The sequence below is a fragment of the Arvicola amphibius genome, chromosome 4 (assembly GCF_903992535.2).
Source record: "Arvicola amphibius chromosome 4, mArvAmp1.2, whole genome shotgun sequence".
Lineage (NCBI taxonomy): Eukaryota > Metazoa > Chordata > Mammalia > Rodentia > Cricetidae > Arvicola > Arvicola amphibius.
Genome location: NC_052050.1, coordinates 79,403,309 through 79,422,585, shown reverse-complemented (window position 1 = coordinate 79,422,585; position 19,277 = coordinate 79,403,309). Strand labels below are relative to the sequence as shown.

At 41.7% G+C, this 19,277-nt stretch overlaps 1 protein-coding gene across 2 annotated transcripts; it reads right to left on the bottom strand.

Moving 5' to 3' along the window:
• Nucleotides 1-934: 934 nt before the first annotated feature.
• Nucleotides 935-17,053, bottom strand: Mat2b (methionine adenosyltransferase 2B). Of its 2 annotated transcripts, none has more exons than XM_038328747.2 (7): nt 16,890-17,053; nt 10,035-10,229; nt 7,583-7,697; nt 6,884-7,036; nt 4,421-4,614; nt 2,388-2,501; nt 935-1,813 (listed from the first exon to the last, which is right to left on the bottom strand). In XM_038328747.2, the coding sequence occupies exons 1-7, from the start codon at nt 16,917-16,919 to the stop codon at nt 1,643-1,645; spliced, it is 972 nt and encodes a 323-aa protein (XP_038184675.1). In that variant the 5' UTR covers nt 16,920-17,053; the 3' UTR covers nt 935-1,642. The 2 variants fall into 2 exon arrangements, with proteins under 2 accessions (XP_038184675.1, XP_038184673.1); XM_038328745.2 differs by lacking the exon at nt 16,890-17,053 and adding an exon at nt 14,567-14,754.
• Nucleotides 17,054-19,277: the final 2,224 nt, after the last annotated feature.

Genomic DNA, 19,277 nt, shown 5'->3' with positions numbered 1-19,277 from the left:
GAACTCAGGACCTTTGGAAGAACAGGCAGCGCTCTTAACCACTGAGCCATCTCTCCAGCCCCAAGTAAAACAGAAAAATCAGAAAATACAATTTGAAGAAAACCTCTAAATTCTCAATTTCACTTTTTAGTTGTTGCTTGCTTTGTAACACAGGCTGTCCTTGAACGCACAGTAATCTTCCCGCCTTAGTTTCTCATGCTGGGAATACAGAAACGTACCATCATGCCCAACTAGCAGGCTTTAATTTTGTATATTCTATTTCAGCACATCGACAATGGTTTAAGATGGTGTCAGCAGTAACCCAGTAAATTCCAAAACCTAATGCAGTCTGGTGATTGCTATAACCAAATGATTCAAACAAGGTCCATTCTAATTCCCAAATTCTAGGTAAACTTTAAATAAAACATAACAAGACTACGGAGTTGTTTCTAATCAGTTGGTAAAAAAATACTTCTAGATCAAGTATAAGAGTTACTTTACACCACACTGATGCTGACATTACATAGCAGAGATTCTAAGTGTCTAATCTGAAAACTAAAGAGAGTAATTGGTTTACAGTCAGTCCTTATATTGTCTCACTATGTAGCCCTGCCTGGCCTGATACTTGCTATTTAGACCAGGCTGGTCTCAAAAGCAGAGATCTACCTTGATCTTACAGAATAAATGATGTGTATCACCATGCCTAGCAGTACTTACAATTTAAAAAGAAACAAATTAAAGAGAAACCAATGGAAGACAGCTGAAGAGTGTGGTCCCTGGTGGGTCAACCATCTCAAGTGGGTGGCTCCACCCATGAGTCAGTGTTCTTAGAAACAAAGGAAACAACAAAATATTAAGGAAGCAGGGAGATATAGGAGGAGCTGGGGGTGTAAGGGTGAATATGATCAAAATACACTGAGATTCTCAGAATTAAAACATAAGAGAAACCAAAGTGTTACATGCCAGCAGTATTTTATTGTTATTCATAAGTGATCAAAAGACAAACAAGGCTCATTATTATAAGCACATGTATGAAATATCACTTGGTGACAGAGTGAAAGAGAGATATGTATTTATATTAAAAAAAATACACACACACGCAGTCTCTCGAGTGTCTGCCACATGGTGCTTTGCAGGTGAGGTGTCAGGCTATACAGTTCTGATATACACAACACATTAAGAATCAAGCGTAAAAACCATACTTAAAGTTGCAAAAATAAAGTTTCCTTTTCTTCAAGCATTTTGATCTGGGCTCAAGCAAAGCAAACAATGAGCAGCGATGATTTTTATAGGATCCTACACGCGCTGAAACTATTGATATACAAATGTCCACAAACAAAACAAATACGGAGTCACAGGAATGGATAATGCATTTCATCCAGAGTCTAACAGTTTGTTTCATCCCAGCTCTCGGACATTAAGAATCATAATTTATATTACTTGAAGAGCAAGGTGAACCAGAACTAAACAATCAACTCAAAGTCATGACTGCAAACAAGGCATGGCTGCCCTCAGTCTCTCCAACATTCCCCTAGTGCAACAGCATCATTTACCTGAAGGATCATGAGTCACAATTAAGGAGTACTCATACAAAACTATTTCCTTTATTCTTGAAAAGTGCCACATACTATACTTTTTGTTTAAAAAATACACAGCACATAAACTAATGAAAGACAGTCTGTCTCCATCTCTTGTCGATGAGGAAAGGCCAGAGTGAGTCTTTGATTCCAATTCGAAATGGCGTCCGCTGGCCAATGCCCAAAGTCTCCAATTTGGAGCAGTCGAGCTGAGCATTTTTGGGGCGTTGTGCTCCTATGACGGGGCTGTCAGTAATCTTTAAAGAAAAACAAAACAAATCATAAGTAAAGAAGTAACATTTTGAGACTTGATGACTCTATATTTCAGCTTTCACTTAGTGAAAAGACCCGATGTTATTAGATATAGAAAAATAAACATGCTGCTATCAAAACAATACTTAGAAAAAAAAATCAGCCAGGTGGTGGTGACACACACCACAATGGAGTGAGTTCCAGGACAGTCACAGCTACATGGTAAGAATCTATCTTGAAAAATAAAACAAAACAAAAGAAAGTGTGTATGTCTGTGTGTGCGTGCACACAAGGGAGTATATGCTCATGTGGAGGTCAGAAGACAGTGGGAGTCAGTTCTCTCCTTCAGTCACGTGGATTGACTCAAGTTGTTGGGTTCTGCAGCAAGTACCCCCCACCCCACCCCACCCCCTTTTACCTCCATCAATGCTCTGACTTCTTTAGGGGAAATTTACAGTCAGATACTGCCAAGATCCAAATTAAGTTCACCTTGATTAATTATCCCAAACAGAAAAATGCTATTACTAACATATAGCGGCCTTAGGAGATGAGGAGAGGGTTGTCAATCAGCAGACTTACAGGTCTTAAGTGACTGCTCGGGAGGTTGAAGGCGTCTGCAATCGCACACGCCATTTCATACTTGGTCATCTGCTCATTGCCAGACCAGTGAAAGGTCCCCTTAATGGACGGATCCTAACAACAAACACAAGGGGAGAGAGAAAGAAGAAAAAAGAAAATTAATGGTAAAGTTTGTCAAGAAACTTAATTTTAAAGGTCCAAGAATCAAAAGCAAACCTACCATTTTGGAATATTCTCTTCAAAATACCTAAAATCAAATATCTACAAATAATCCAACACTAAAAGCAATTTATAGAAATAACTTTTTGAAATAAAAACACAAATGGCTCCAATTTAGAGACAGTGACTAACTTTAATTAACATTTTAAATTATTTTAAGTTAAATAAAAACAAAACAGTTTTGAGACATGATCTCACACAGTCTAGGCTGTCCTCAACATCAGCATATAGCTGCGGCTCACCTCCAGCTTGAGTCTTCCAAGCTCAGGGAATACAGGCATGCACTATCATGCTGGGTTTATGAGGTCCTATGAGTCCATACAAGGCTTTCTGCATGCTGGACAAGCACTTTGTGGTCTGAACAACATTCTTAGCCTCACTCTTTTTGTTTAAAGAAAAACAAAGTTTTGGTTTTGCTTCTTAGCCTTGGCTCACTATATGGACACAGTGGGCCTAGAATTCATAGGGATCCACTTAACCCTGCTTTTACTGGTATTATCTCAAATGCTGGTATTACAAGTGTGCACCACCAAGATCAGTTATGAAACTATTTTAAAATGAACCTGACAAGCACAGTGGCACACGCTAATAATCTTTGCATAGGGAAAGACGAGGCAGAAAGACAACCTTGGATTGCAAGGGCAGCCTAACTTACACAGGGATTCAAGGCCACTCTAGACAATAAACTGGTCGCCTCAAGAAACTGAAGAGAAGAACTAGTTAAATACACTTAACGATGCCATGCTATTATTTTCAGTCTTGCTCAGGCTTCCTCCCCGCTAACAGATTTCCAAAAGCTTCTTCTATAGACTTAACTGTTTGTGTGTGAACTCAGGTGTGCATGCCACAGCATGTATGTGAAGGTCAAGGACAACCTCTGGTGTTGGTACCTGTCTTCACCTGTATGAGGAAACGTTTAGTTTACCTACAGATATGCACTACTCTTGTTGGTTAATAAAGAGCTGACTGGTCAATGGCCACAGGGTTTCAGGGCGGGGAGAACATTAGGAGGAAGCAGGGGAGAGTCTGAGGAGACGCCATGAGATGTAGAGCGAGCAGGATTGGAAGTAAGTACATGAGGTAAACGAGCCTCGGGCAGCACACAGATTAATAGAAATGGGTTAATTTAAGTTATTAAGAGCTAGCTAAAAACAAGCCTAAGCCTAAGCCCAAGCATTTATAAATAATGTTAAATCTCCATGCCGGTTATTTGGGAACTGATGGGTGAGAAAGGAAAGTCTGCTTGCTTATACCAGTATAATTTTCATATAGTAAAAAAAATGTAGTCATGCTGTGGTCAGCATTACTCATAATCTAAACTGTCTCCAGTTTTCTTATGGGTATTTTATTTAATGCCAACTTCTCCAAATGCTTAAAATTTATTTCCATTCTGGGGTAGAAAGATGGCTCAGTGGTTAAGAGTGCTTATTTTTTTCCTTAAGAGGAATTGGGTTCTGTTCCCAGGGGATCCCATGACCTCTGGTTGTTTTGGACACTTGCATGCATGTGGTGTATATAAATTCATGAAGACACACACATATGTAATAAATTAAAAAAAATACCTCTCACTGGGTGTGGTTAGTCCACTGTGTCTTTACTCCCAGAACCAGGAAGGCAGGGACAGATCTCTTGCACACTGCAGACCTCATGAACACAACCTCTACTCTGTAGAAACTGCTTTTGTGGTTTCCGATTTTTAAAAACCATGTTTAACTTTCAGTCTGTGAGAATCTGTGTACACCCATGGAGGTCCAAACACCACAGCAGAACTTTCACTAAGACAGAAGGCAGGCCCCATCTTTCCCAAGACTCACCAGCATCCTCTTCTCTGCCAGCTGCCGGCAAACACTGGCTACATCCTTCACGTGTGTGGGGAACCTCTGCTGCCAGTGGTCCATGTTGGCTGACTTGTTGCTGAACTGCACCTTGTCGAACATAACAGTCACCGCGCTTTCTTCCAGCTTTTCAACTTCCCCATACAGAACAGGAATTCTCAAAACAGCAGCACCTAGGGACAACACATGTAGATATTTTATGGCTGGCAATTTTCCCATGTTTTAATGTAAAGAAAAATTCTGTGAATTTAAATAATAGCAAAGGAGAAACCTTGCCTTTTAATATAAAAATACCAGGATGGGATGCAGCTCATAACTGAACACACTTAAAGGTGATCATGAATACTTTAATATCTATTGTCACATATAGAATTCCTATATATACAATTGGTCATTATACCCATTAAAAAATAGAGCCTATATAGACAACAAAATGACTGACTGGAGTTCAAGTGAAAGACAACAGCAATGCAGAACAATTTTGGGCCAACTGGGAAACCATCTACACAGGCTACATATTTGATAGCTGAAATACACCAAGGAAAGGTTTCCTCCTAACGGGTAAACATCACGTGATTATGTAAACACTCCGGTCCCTACAGACGCACAAGCAAGTGCTCGGATACTGCACTAGTCATTGCTGAATCTGACCAAGTATACACACACAAAAGCACCAATCAAAAACTGATCAATTTGAGGGTAGGGCTGAGTGGTCACATGCTTATAAACATGGTTGAAGAAATGTTCAATATTAGATTTTATACTGATATCTGGTGAAGGGTTTGATAGCTGTCAGATTATTGGCACTTTCAACAAAACAGACATGTATTTTCTTTTATAAAGACAGGTCTTGCTGTGGTTGGAATGTTGTATCCACTCCAAAATTATATATTGAAATTTAATTCCCAGTCCAACAGAAAGAAAGATAAAAAGGTAAGTAGGTAGGTAGATAGACAGATAGGTAGGTAGGTAGACAGACAGACAGACAGATAGATAGGTAGATATAGACACATACATACATACATGAGTATGTGAATGTGCATGCTTGGTTGGGGGAGGTGCTTTGGGAAGATGTTTAGATCACGAAGATACCACTATGATCGCCATTTTTTCTTTTTTTTTTCTTTAGTTTTATTTATTATGTATACAACATTCTGCCTTCATGTATGCCCGTACGCCAGAGGAGGGCGCCAGATCTCAGTACAGATGGCTGTGAGCCACCATGTGGTTGCTGGGAATTGAACTCAGGACCTCTGGAAGAGCAGCCAGTGCTCTTAACCTCTGAGCCATCTCTCCAGCCCCTCGAAGATACCACTATGAAAGAGCATAATGGGGAGCAGTCTAGTTTGGTTGAGGACAAGCAGAAAGGAGGCTTTTCCCACACGCTGGCTCTTGGAGGTTAAGATTTCCCAGCCTCCAGAACTAAAGAAGTAAATTCCAGTTCTTTATAAGTAATCCATTCTGTGCACTGTAACAGCGATATGAAGCAGAGCAAGCAAGGGAGAGACTGATGCTAGCGTGACTTCTGTAGGGCTGATGCTCATTTGTGATCTACTTTATCTGGAGGCACTGGAGATCCAACCTTGGGCATTGCACATGCTCAGCAAGTACTCTACCACTGGAACAGAATAACTTAGAATATTTAATAAACTAAACAAAACACAAAACTTGACAAATTAAATGTCCATAAATGAGGGCATCACAAGCGGTGGCTGCTTCTCAGGGGTACACTATGACCCAAAGCATCAGTTTCCACAGGGATCATGTTGAGCATGGTGCTCCCACAGACAGGAAGAAGTCACGTCAGAACTGGCAGCATATATAATGAGATGCAAAGATGTGGGAAGGAAGTCAGATTATGAATCAAAATGCAAACACTTGAAAAAAATTATTCAGAAATACCTTTTTTAAAAAACCATATTTCATGTTTGTGTTCCTGAAGGAACAGCACACAGGAGAGATTTCATTCTCCCAGCTTTAAATTTTCTTTTAGTTTCTTTTCAAAGAAGTTACACGTGTACACATAAACTCACGTTAAAAAGAAAAGATCATGGTATAGATTGCCTCAAAATTTTATTACATTTATTTATGTGTATGTGTGTGTGAGGGTCAGTGACAACTTACAGGAGCCGGTTCTCTCTGTCCACATAGGTCTCGGGAATCGAACTCATCAATTGGTGGCAAGACTTTTACTTACTGAGCTATCTCACCAGTCCATAGTCTCTAATTTCTAGTAACCTACAGTTAGTTCCCTTTTCTTTCTTTCCCTTTTTTAATTAGAAGAGGGGAGGACAGAGCTTCACTGACCTAGCTTCTGAGTGCTGGGAGTTCAGGCATATAACACATACATACAGCAATTCTGGATATTTTTATAAATTAGGACATATCTTTTCATAAACAACGCAACAGTCTTCATCAGGTGCCAAATATGCTGGATCTTACCTAAATTGTTCTCCAGGACTGCCTTTTCTCCATCTAATTTTGTTTTGCCATAGAGATTCAAGGGATTTGGCATATCTTCTTCTGTATAAGGGGGATTTGTGCCATCAAACACATAATCTGAGCTAATGTAGATGAGAAATGCTCCAACAGCAGCTACAAAAAGAAAAGATACGCCCACTTCATTACTTTTGTTTGGAATGTTTTGTTTTTGTTTTTTTTTTTTCTTCAACAAAAACACATGTAAGAGAGCAACAAAACTTTCAACTTAAACAACCCGGTGAAGCCGGACAGTGGTGGCACATGCCTATAATCCCAAAATTCTAGACGCAGAGGCAGGCGGAACTCCCTGAATCTGAGTCCAGCCTGCTCTACAAAGTGAGTTGCAGAACAGTTAGGGTTAACACAAAAATCCTGTCTGGAAAAACAAAACAAACAAAAGCCAAAACCACAGTGAAGGAGGCTAGAGAAGGCTCACAGCTAGCTACACTGGTGCTCTTCCAGAGGACCTGGGTTTGCTTCCTAGCACCACAAGGATGCTCACAACCACCTCTAACTCCACTTCCAGGGGTCTGATGTCCTCTTTCGACCTCCATTGATACAAAGCACACATACTGTGCATAGACACACATGCAGGTAAAACATTCCTAAACCTGAAATAGGCATGTCTTAAAAAAAAATCCAGTGATGATGTAGCATTACCTGCCTCCTTTGCTAAATTCCCAGAAGCACCCACATTCAGCTGGGAAGCAGCATCTGGCTGACTCTCAACAACATCTGGTCTTCTCTCCGCAGCACAATGCACTATGACGTGAGGCTGAAAGTTAAACACTGAGTTGAAACTCAAAATGGTAAGCAACAAAGAACAATGGCTTCCTTAGAGTAACTTCGGAGAAAGAAAAGGTTCCTTAAGTCAATATTCCTTTAATTAATAAATCATTTAATTTTTAATAGTTTGTCATACTTCCACAACCGGTCTCAAAAAAAAAAAAAAAAAAAATCACACACTTTGCACATCACACACCAGGCAGGTACGTAAGCCCAAAGTCATACCTAGTCAAGGTAAGAAACAACTTAGTAATCTCTAGACAAAAATGCAGAAAAACCTGTCAGTAGCTGTATCTATAATCAAAATAAGACGGCTATGCCGATGTGGTCATGTACATGACTATGACTGTTTACTCATCAGACCCCAGGCCTCACGTGCACTAAGTGCTCTGCCGCTCCAGCCCTAGCATTTAATGAATTCATTACAAAGGCAATAGTACCTGCTGCAAGTTAGATGTTTAAATTCAAGTCTTTTGACCAGTCAGTAAGCGATCCTGTCCTAGTTATTTTCCTATTACTGGGGACCAAAAGCAAATTGGGGAGCAAAGGGTTTGTTTCACGTACACAGCACCAAGTACATCACTGAAGGAAGTTAAGGCAGAAAGTGGTCTAGAAGCCAAGGGGTGTGCTCTGCTTACCAGCTTGCTCCTGCTATCTTATACAACCCAGGCCCACCTACATCAGTCATATTAATAAAAATAAATAAATAAAAGCCTCATGAACCAACATAGTAGAAGCATTTTCTCAACTGAGATTTACTCTTTGCAGATGGCTGTAGCTCTTGTCAAGTTGACAACTAACCAGGACACAGGAAGTATTGTGAGCAGAAAAGGTCTTCCTTACACACCAAAACAGAGGGATGCAGGAGATCTTCTACAGAGAGTTTTTTTTTTTTAATTCAAGAAGAACAGAGCAAGAACTAAGACTGTGCTAACAGTCAATGTGCTGTGGAAGCCACATGACAACTAACAACCATTTTACTCCAGTTTCAACCAGACAGACTTCCTTTTCTGGCCTCTGCAGGCACTGCACACACATGTTGCACAAACATAACATGCAGGCAAATTCCATATGTGGAATATTCCTTTACACTGTGTGAATATACACTACTGTGATGGGATTAATAAAGGAGCTGATTGGTTAATAGTTGGACAGGTAGATTAGGCGGGACTTGCAGACAAAAGGAGAACATGAAGAAGGGGAGGAGTCTCAGAATCTTGAGATGAACCTGCTGTACTGAGAAAAGGTACCAGGTCACATGGCAGAGTGTAGATAAGAAATATGGGTTATGGGGCTGGAGAGATGGTTCAGTGGTTAAGAGCATTGACTGTTCTTCCAGAGGACCCAGGTTCAATTCCCAGCACCCACATGGCAGCTCACAACTGTCTGTAACTCAAAGATCTGACACCCTCACATAGGCATATATGCAGGCAAAACACCAATGCACATAAAATAAAAATAAATATATTTAAAAAAAAGAAATATGGTTATTTTCAAATGTAGGCGTTAGTAACAAGCCTGAGCTACTGGCCAAGCATTTAATAATTAATAATAAGTCTCCGCGTGGTTATTTGGGAGCAATTGTCAAGACACAGAAAAAGTCCACCACCTATACCCATACACAGAAAATATATAAAAATAAATTTTAAAAGGAGAAAGAGGCAGAGAATGAACTCTCACATACCTAATTTCAAGACGGTATAATTGTTTTTAAACTTGAATGTGCAGAATCTGGGATGCTTCACATGTAGCATCCAGGGCCCATCAAGGATTTAATATATTACACTCCTTGGGCATACAGCCTAAAATCAGGTTTCCCCAGTGTTTTGAGTACCCATGCTCTAGGGCTCACACCTTTAGAAAGAACCAAAGCTAAAATTTGATGACAAGGCAAACAGTATCTCCATTTCCCTCTAACTTTTCTTGGAGCATGACAAACAAGTTCTCGAAATCCCTGACTGTACTTTCTTGGCTCCAAAGCAGAAATAATAATTTTTTCCAGGTTCCAGATAACATTTATTTGTATGGTGAGTATTATTAGGAAAATACTGTATAAATACAAGTTGTGCACTCTACCAGGCTGTAAAGGACAGGGAGGAGGATCTAGCTCTGGGGTAGAGTACCTGCCCAGCATGCTGGGGACCCTGGCCCTACAACCTGCACGGCTACAAGTAAAGCACCCCCTCCCCAGCAAAGTGCGCTCTGCACTGTTGCTGCTCAACAGGTTACAGTTTCAAGCACAGCTTCCAGCCAGCATGCACTTTCTGGACACTCCAGAGAACTCTGAATAGAATGCACATACAACTTCAAACATAAAAACTCATACCTGAAAATCATGAATGAGGTGATGAACTGCTTCAGAATCCAACAGGTTCACCTGTTCAAATTTTGGTCTTGCTCTTCGAAAGCCACAGCCAACAGTGTGCCAGTTACTTTGTTGAAATTCTTTGTAAACTGCTCTGCCAAGAAGCCCTGTGGCACCCGTAACTAGAACCCGTCGGGTAGGGATGTTTACTTCCTCCTAGAAGTGGGAAAAGAAGGAAAGTCAGTTTGAAAACAATTCTCATAAAGAAATGGGCTGCCATAATTGTGTGCCAAATATCTGAAATCTAAGTATTTTTCTTATTAATGTCACATACCTAAAAACTCAGTTTTAAACTTAGATTAATCAAACTGCACCAAAACTGCACAACTTAATAAGTTTGTTTTCTAATTATTTTATGTGTATGAGTGTTTTGCCTGCATGCATATGCACCACCTGCGTTGCTGGGGGAGATCAGAAGATGGTGTAAAATCTACTGGAACTGGAGTTCAGGCAGTGGGCTTACAGGTAGGTGCTCGGAACTGAGCCTGGGTACATTGCAAATCAACAAAGTACTCTTAACCATAGAACCATCTTTCCAGCCCCCACTTACTTGATAAGTTTTAATAATCTCATTGAGACTAGAGAGGTGGCTCAGTGGTCAGAACACACACTGCCTTTGCAGAAGACAGAAGCTGAGTGACTTACAACCACCTATAACTCAAGCTCCAGATCTCTGGCCTGAGAGCAACTGCATTCACACACAGAAGACTCTAACATAAAAAACAAGGGGCAGGAGAGATGGCTCCGTGGTTAAGAACACTGCATGTTCTTCTTGATTCCCAGAACCCAGAGGCAACTAAAAACTCTGTCTGTTTAACTCCTAGTTCAGAGGATCTGATGCCACCTTCTTGCTTCTATGGGCACCAGGCATGCATGCAGTGCACACAAACACAAAGGGGGAAACACTCATGAACATAAAATTTTTTAATGAATAAGTTAATAAAAACTAAAATCTTCCAGACTAGTAAAAAAGAAAAAAAATAATAGAACAAAGTATTAATAATGAAGAAAAAGAACCTAAGATAAATCACAAGTTAACTTCCCCACTTGACTTAGATTTCATGTTAATAATGGACGTTATTTTGCTTTTATGATGGATGAAGCGATGGTATATCACCTTGATGAGCAGTCAACAAGAATTTCCCATCTTCGAAGATATTATGAAAATGAGCAAGCCTCAGATGGCACATCACATTTTTATAGGTTTGAAAATCTGTCAACATTTCAAAGCAGTTTATTTAGACTAAAACTAATTTGATATTTAAGACATATATTTTAAATCTGAACAAACTAATGTATATCCCTCAGTCAGCACTAAATTTACTTACATAGAATAATTATGACTAATAGTTACAGACAGTAAGGAAATTTTTGAACTGATCTGTTGCTATTGAGAAAAATATTCATGTTCACAGAAATGTTTAAAAGCTGAAGGAATAATTTAAATTCTGTATATTCAAGGCAAAGTTCCAAAAAAAAAGTCAAGAAACACTTTCCTTCCGAATTCTCAAATAAAGCCAACTTATCCTTTTTTAAAAATAGTGTTTTCAGCTGGCATGGTGTCACACACCTGTAAGTCCAGTATAAGTTCCACAGTTGAAACTTTCATTAAAGTTCATCATGAGGCCCTATTTCTGTTAAAGTCCCCTAATTCTCAGCTAGCAAAAAAACCTTTTACATAAGAAATAGCCAGACATTTTGAGCCCTAACTTCATGTGAGGTAAAGGGTTTAGTAAACATACATACTTTACTTAATGAGACCAAAATCAGGTGTTTCTAATATGTACAAAAGCTGAAACCAAAAGGGGATGATGGTGTGTGTGTGTGTGTGTGTGTGTGTGTGTATGTGGTACAGACTCAGAAAACACTGTACATGGAATAAATACCATGCAGATGCCTGGGGAAACACCATAAAGGAAAACATAAGGGGCTGGAGAGGGGATCATAGGTGAAGAGCGCTGGTTGCTCTTCTGGAGACCCTGGTTTGACTTCACATGGTGGCTAACAACCATCTCTAACTCCAGTTTCTGGGGCACAGCATCCTCTTTCGGCCTCAGTGCGTAATGGACACATATTATACATATCTCCATACACAAAGCACACACACACACACACACACACACAATATTTTTCTTTAAAGAAAGTAAACTGGAGCCGGGCAGTGGTGGCGCACGCCTTTAATCCCAGCACTCGGAGGCAGAGGCAGACGGATCTCTGTGAGTTCGAGGCCAGCCTGGTCTACAAGAGCTAGTTCCAGGACAGGCTCCAAAGCCACAGAGAAACCCTGTCTCGAAAAACCAAAAAAGAAGGAAGTAAACTGGGAAGTCCACATGTATAGTGCGCTCCTGTAATACCAGAACTAGCACTAGTCATCCCAGACAGGAGGATCCTGAGTTCAAGACCAGCCTTGACATATAGACCAGTCTCCAAAGGAGAAAGAAAAAAAAAAAAAAACCGACAGAAAATTAGAAAGCCCCACACTCACCACACTCAAGTCACAGCCCCAAACATCCTTGAGATTTAAGAAAAGAGCTCCAGGCTGCTAGAGTAGGAAAGGAATCCAGAGGGGAATAGCCTAACTGCCCGTCTCCCCATTGTACCCAGAGGCAGTATAAGAAACTGACTGATAAGGCCTCTTTCACAGTTACAGTCCTTGGAGTTCCAAGAGTAAATTTCAATTGCACTAGCTGAGAGCAACAAGTGCCTGCAAACCACAGCTGTCTGTACCTTTTTGTTGCTGGTTTGCTGGAGACAGGGTCTCACTATGTAGCCTTCCTTGGCTTGCCTGGAAATCCCCCAGCTTTAGCTTTCAGAACACTGGGCTTGAAGTGCTAGCCACCATGCCCGGCTACTCTACCCTTTTTCGTTTTAATGAAAAACAAGGTGGAGGCCGAGGCAGACAGATCACCGTGGGTTTGAGGCCACTCATGAATACAGAATAAGATCCTGTTTCAAGAAATAAACGAAAACCCGTATACCCCACCACCCTGAAAAGCAAGCATATCTACCCATCACCGCTAAAGTGCTGAGATTATAGGCATTCGAGTTAGTTACACCCAGTTTACCTCTCTACTTTGTAATTTTAACAGATTAACCTTACATGTGTACATGCATGGCATGCATGCATGCATGCAGAAAAGGTCACGGCCTGAAACTTCAAATGAACTTGAACTTTAGCTGAAGCCTAGTCACTCGGAGACAATACTGAATGTACATCACCCAAATATAAAAATCTTGCAGCTTGGACATGGTGCACCCTGCCTTTAATCCTGGCACTCTGGGGTGTAGAGGCAAGGAAGTCTCTGTTAAGATCAAGGACAGCAAGGGTTATACAGAGAGAACCTGTTCTAGTTAGGGCTGGTTACTACGCTGTGATAAAACAGGACCAAAACATGAAGAGGAGGTAAGAGTTTATTTGGCTTCCATTTTCAAATCACTGCTCATCATTGGAGGACGTCAGGACAGGAACCTGAAGCAGGCTGTGGTGAAGTGCATCTTACTGGCTTGCCTGCTCAACCAACTTTTTTGGACAACTGCAAACAGATGCTAACACCCTCAATGGGCTGGTCCCTCTCACATCAATCAGTAATTAAGAAAATGCCCTATAGGTTTCCTGCTGCCTAATCTTGAGGCATTTTTCTGAGGCCCCCTCCTCTCCAGCTTGTATTCACTGGCCGTAAAACTAGTCAGCAGTCTGGAGGCAGAGGCAGGCGGACCTCTGGGCGTTCAAGGCCAGCCTGGTCTACAGCGCGAGTTGCAACACAGCCAAAGATACACTGAGACACCCTGTTTCGAAAAACAAAAACAACAAAAACCAGACAAACTAGCCAGCGGAGATTCCATTTCAACAGACAGACAAATATTTTGGGGCATGAACAAAACTGGTCATCTCCTATACTTTCTTATACCTACAGGACACACTGGCTAGGGAATTAAGTCTCATCAATTGTGCAGGTCAGTAATTGCTAAGGGGCTCAAAACAGAACGCCTCGGATTTGGGAAGAGGCAGGGGAAGTTTACCAGACACTCGATCTCCCAAATCTCAGCAGCCTTCCACCGTGCAAGACTTGAAACCCTAGGCGGCCAAGGGCCAAACGAACCTGTATTGGAATACCTGCTCAAACCTTAGTGAATAAACTCGAGGCAAAGACTGTGTTCTCACTGTGAGACCGAGCGTTAACAGCATCGCATTCTGGGGAATACTGACATCCGTAAAAGTGCCCGAAGTAACGTGCCCTGTAAACTATGAAGTCACTGTGCTGACATCCCCAACGACGTCATTTATAAAAAGCTACCCTCCCATCTCCTTAAAGATCCAGGAATACAAAACAAAGGTGATGTCCACAGAACTCAAATGGAAACAAGCCCTCGGGGACGACGGGGGGCCCCACCCCACCCCAACTTCCTGGCTGCAGCGGCTCAGGGGAAGTCTGCAGCGAGCGAGGTAAACAAACTCAGAGGCGCCACACAGGGCTCCCCGCCCCACACCTCACCTCCACCAGCCGGCAGCTGCCGGGAACGAAGTGGATAGAGAGCTCTTTCTCCCGGCCCACCATGCCAGCCGCCTTTGCGCCGTCGCCGTCGCGACCGCAGCCACCTCCAGCGCAGCACAGCCGGGGGCCACAGCGCCCGCGCCCTTGGCCCTCCTCCCCCTAGGCCCTGGCCGACCCGGGCCGCCGCTTCCGGCTTCCGCCGCCATGGCCGCGGCCGTTGATTGGCCACCTCCCGCCACGCATTCAACACGGGGCGGGACCTCAAGGGACGCTCTAGCCCACGTGCCAGTTCTTAAAGAGATAGAGCAACGCCAAGCAGTGACTGCAGGCTTTCTTGGGTTTAAGCGAATGAGTGCCTTTTTTTTTTTAAATCTGTCTACTACTTCCTTCCTAGTGAAGGGGAATAAAGGATCGAGTGGCCTAGAGTTCTGTGTTTGCAGACTGCGAAGTGCAGTCTGCAAAGACTCAACTGCGCATGTATTACACAAAGACTACAACATCAGTAACCTTAGGAGAGGCAAAAAACGAAGGGTGGTCCCAGGATCACAGCGCTAAGGCTGATTTGGGTTGGTTTCAGGCAGTTTCAAGCCCAAACTGTCAGGGAATGATCTTGAACTTCTGACCCTCCAGCTTCACCTCCCAAGATCTGGGATCCCAGGAGAGGATCAATGTAGGCAAGTTGTGATTGGTCGTTTGTTTGTTCAAGGCAAAGAGAAAGAATAAAAATAGGTGCTGTCCTCTGAGTCATTAACATCTCTGGAAACTTGTTTTTCTGGAATGTTAAAAAAAATGCTCGGAAGTTTTTTTAAGTGTGTAATTATTTTTAGCTAATTAAAAATAAAAAAGGTGTGGGAGAGAATATCATTTGGGTAATTTAAGAATTACAAAACGAGAAACAATTGCGATAACGAGCCTGGTCCACTTTTAAGTAGATTTAACAGGTATTTTGACTGCCCTGCGTGGAGGAAGTCACTTAGGGGGACGCTGCGGGGCTGCTGGAGCCAAGCTTTGGAGGAGCTAACTGCAAAAGCTTGAAATGATGGCGCCAAGAAAGGGCGCGCGCAGTGTCGGGCTCTCTTCCAAATCTGTGTGGCTGTTTAAAAGTTAATCAGAAACAACAGCCCCTAGTGTCTGACTCAGCACTCAACTGAATTACCTGCGGGTTAAAAACTCCGAAGTACAGCGCCAGCCAAGCCTATGAAACCTACACTGTAAATAAAAGCTCGCACCCAGGAAAGGATTCCCCTGCTTCGACCCAGCCGTCTGTTCTCATCTAGACACCAACACAAGGGATTTCAAAACTCGCCCCTAAACGTGACCATTGCCTGGATTTCCCCCAAACGCCTTATTGTTACAATCCGTCTGGTTTATTTTTAAACTGACGATCAAGCTGCCGTTTAGAAAAAGTTTTCGTCAGAGCCAGGTGATTTTTCCTTCCTCCCCCATACACTAAAAAAAACGTATTCCCCTTTCAAGTAATTCTTTGTCGGGGGGGGGGGGGGAAGGCAGCCCGAGGCCCGTCACTTTTTCATTTATTTTTTTTAATCCAGGCCTTAAAGATTACTAAAAGGGCTACCTAACACTAAATTACAAGAATAATTAGAAAGAAAAAGTCCGAGGGAGAGGACAGATCCAAGATCCCACATCCTTCTTAAAAGTGAGAAATGTTTCAAGTCTCTAGTTGGAATGTGTGAAGGAATCGCTTCCTAGACGGGATTATAAATTGTACACAATAGGAACATTTAAGGATTTCTGCAATTTGCAGTTTGATTCCCTGTGCAACCTTTGAGTAAGGAAATATTTGTTTGCCTACATTTAAGAACACGGTTTGACACCTGTCAGGCAAAAGTTGGGCATAGATCTCTAGGGGCACATATTTAAATGCAATTTTTAGTCATTTTGCTTAATAAAAAAAGATTCTATGTGTACAGTCAATTGTCCGACTTCCGACAGGGATCACATCTTAAAGAGTGCAAACTGGAACTGAAAGTCCCATTAGCAGATTCAAGCCCTACAAGACAAAAGCCGAGCATGCACCACAGATTAAATCTTATTATACTATACAGAACCTTCGCCACCACTGCACTTAATGTGGAGAATGAAACTCGTTCTGCTTCACATTTTATTTCTGTCAAACACAGTTTGATTTTTTCGGGTCAGACACCCAAGAGAGTTTATTCTGTGTCTCAAGCTTATGTTTCTTAAGGAAATAAATGGCACCGGCAAATATTTCCTTTGCACCCATTTTGCTCTTACCAGCCGTTCTGAATCGCTTTTGAGTCAACGCGGAGTGGAGACTGTATCTTGAATTGCTAGCTCTTACCTGTTCCATGTCCTCCGGCATTTCAGGCATGATTCCAGAACTATTTTTGGGGAAACAGCAGCGGGAGGAATATCGGCGTCTGGCTTCTCTGGCTGGGTCTTTGTTTGCTCCGCCCGCACCGAGCACACGGACGCCAAAAACGTGAGGCGCAGCTCCGCTTGACCTTTTAAATTAGCATTTCTATTCCAATCCCGGAATCTCGTGCAGTTTTCCACAGTCCAGTAAACTGGCAGCTGATTCCTCCTGTTCGTTTTGAAACTACCCAATGAGAAGTTTCATGTTTAATTGTAAGTCAAGAGAGGGTCCATTACCAAAATCCATGACAGAACTATTAAATAAAACAAACAAATAAGAAAAAGACGAGCAATTCTCCCGATAGAACTTCTTGACGTCTCCGGTAGCAAGAATGAGCCAAGTTGGGAAGCACAATGCAACTGATTCCTGTTTTTGAAATATTTCACACGTTTCACACGTAACACAGCCTTCAGTAAAATTCCTCGGTGCTTTCCAAAAAGTTTGTGTGTATGAATATTTTGTTCGCATGCATGTATGAGCACCATGTGTGCCTGTTGGATTCCCTGGAACTGGGGTTATGGATAGTTGTGAGCCATTTTGTGGGTGCTGGGAATCGAACCCCGACGCTTTGAAAGTAAAATAAATGCTCTTAACCACTGAGCCATCTCTCCCGCCCCATTCAATGCTTAAAAAAAAAAGATTTCAAAGTGCAATTTAAAAACCGTAGTGGTAGCAACACACAAATGAAGAATGTGGTCATTTCCATTGATTGTGTTCTGTTTATATTTAGCCAAGCATTAAATACCGCTTATCCGTACTTTCCAAATTTGCCCCTAACAGCATCAACAGTGTAGAACCACTTCTTAGGAGTGAAGCAGAGCCAGCAATTTGTTTCAAAGGCGATTTAATGGCCATTTAAGCTGGCTTAGTTCAGCTTTGAGATATTGTTTGAGTTTATGGCCTTGCATTGTTTTAAAGTCTATAGAAGCTGGTATTGAAATTGAGTTTTAAAATGCTACTCAGCTTTATAGCCTACCCAGAGGGCATAGGGTGTGTGGCAAGCTGTAGGAGGAATTCAGAGGATTCACCTATGGTCAGGAAATCAGAGGAGGCCTGGGGGGTAGGGAGGTGCTGATGTCTGTCTGTATGTATATATCTATATATCTTAAAGATTAGTCCTGTTAAAAAGCAAAAGCTGCAGTATCAAAGAATTCAAATATAGGGTGATATCTTTCGGATACAACTGATACAACAGTGAAATTAAAACCACCCACTTTCTTAAATGATAAATTGAAATTCCTCAAGGTGAAACACTCCTGCTTAGGAAAAGACACTATTATTAATAAACTCAAATTAACTACAGACTGGAAAAAATAATTTTAATACATATACCTGAAAAGAGTATATTCAGAATATTTTTAAAAATGTAATTCAATAATTTTAAAAAACAATTTTTAATTGTTTAATAATTTATGTGCATTGGTCTTTTGCCTGCATGTATGTCTGTGTGAGGGTGTCATATCTAGGAGTTACAGTTGTGAGCTACTATGTAGGTGCTAGGAATTGAACTCAAGTCCTCTGGAAGAGAGCCAGTGCTGTTAATCGCTGAGTCATCTCTCCAGCCCCCAATTTTTTAAATTGAAGAAAATTTTACTAGACATCGCAAAGGAAAACACAGGAAGGGCCAATAAGTACCTAACACATTGAGATATCATTGCACACCTACATAGACTGGTTGAAATTGAACAGATTTACCCAACTTTAAATGTTTTGGATTTCTCTGTTGGACTAGAAGTCCAAACATTAGGGAGGAGTTGCTCCAGACACCACTCACATGGACACAATTGAAGCAAAAGCAAAAGGATTTTTATTCTGTCATGACAGGGCCCTTCAGGTTCAGGATATGACGGACATCTGACAGCTGTTACAGTTTATCTTTTAAAGCAAAAAGCCACAGACACAAGGGGGGACCTGTAGGTTGTTTTCCAACTTATTGGGTTGGCTTATTCAGTGATTGGTTTATTCCAGGGCAGGAGAACAGCTGCGTGATTGGGTAGATAAGGGAGAGCATCTGTGGTCCATCCTGACCTTGGTCCAGTGACTAAATCAATACATCAGGAACTGAGTCAACGTCTGTGGGTTGTATTTGCCTCAATTCCCAGAATGGAGTTATGTTTGAAGATTATTTACAAGGACACAGGAGGATGAGCTGTCCAGCATGTGTGTGTGTGTGTGGGCGACTGTCCCTTTTCCAAGAGAGAATGAGTGTAAAGTTTTAGAAAAATGTCTTAGGGTCGAGGGGGCTTACAAATGCATTTAGAGTCTTTCATCTTTAGCTTTGGAGCCTGTCCTGGAACTAGCTCTTGTAGACCA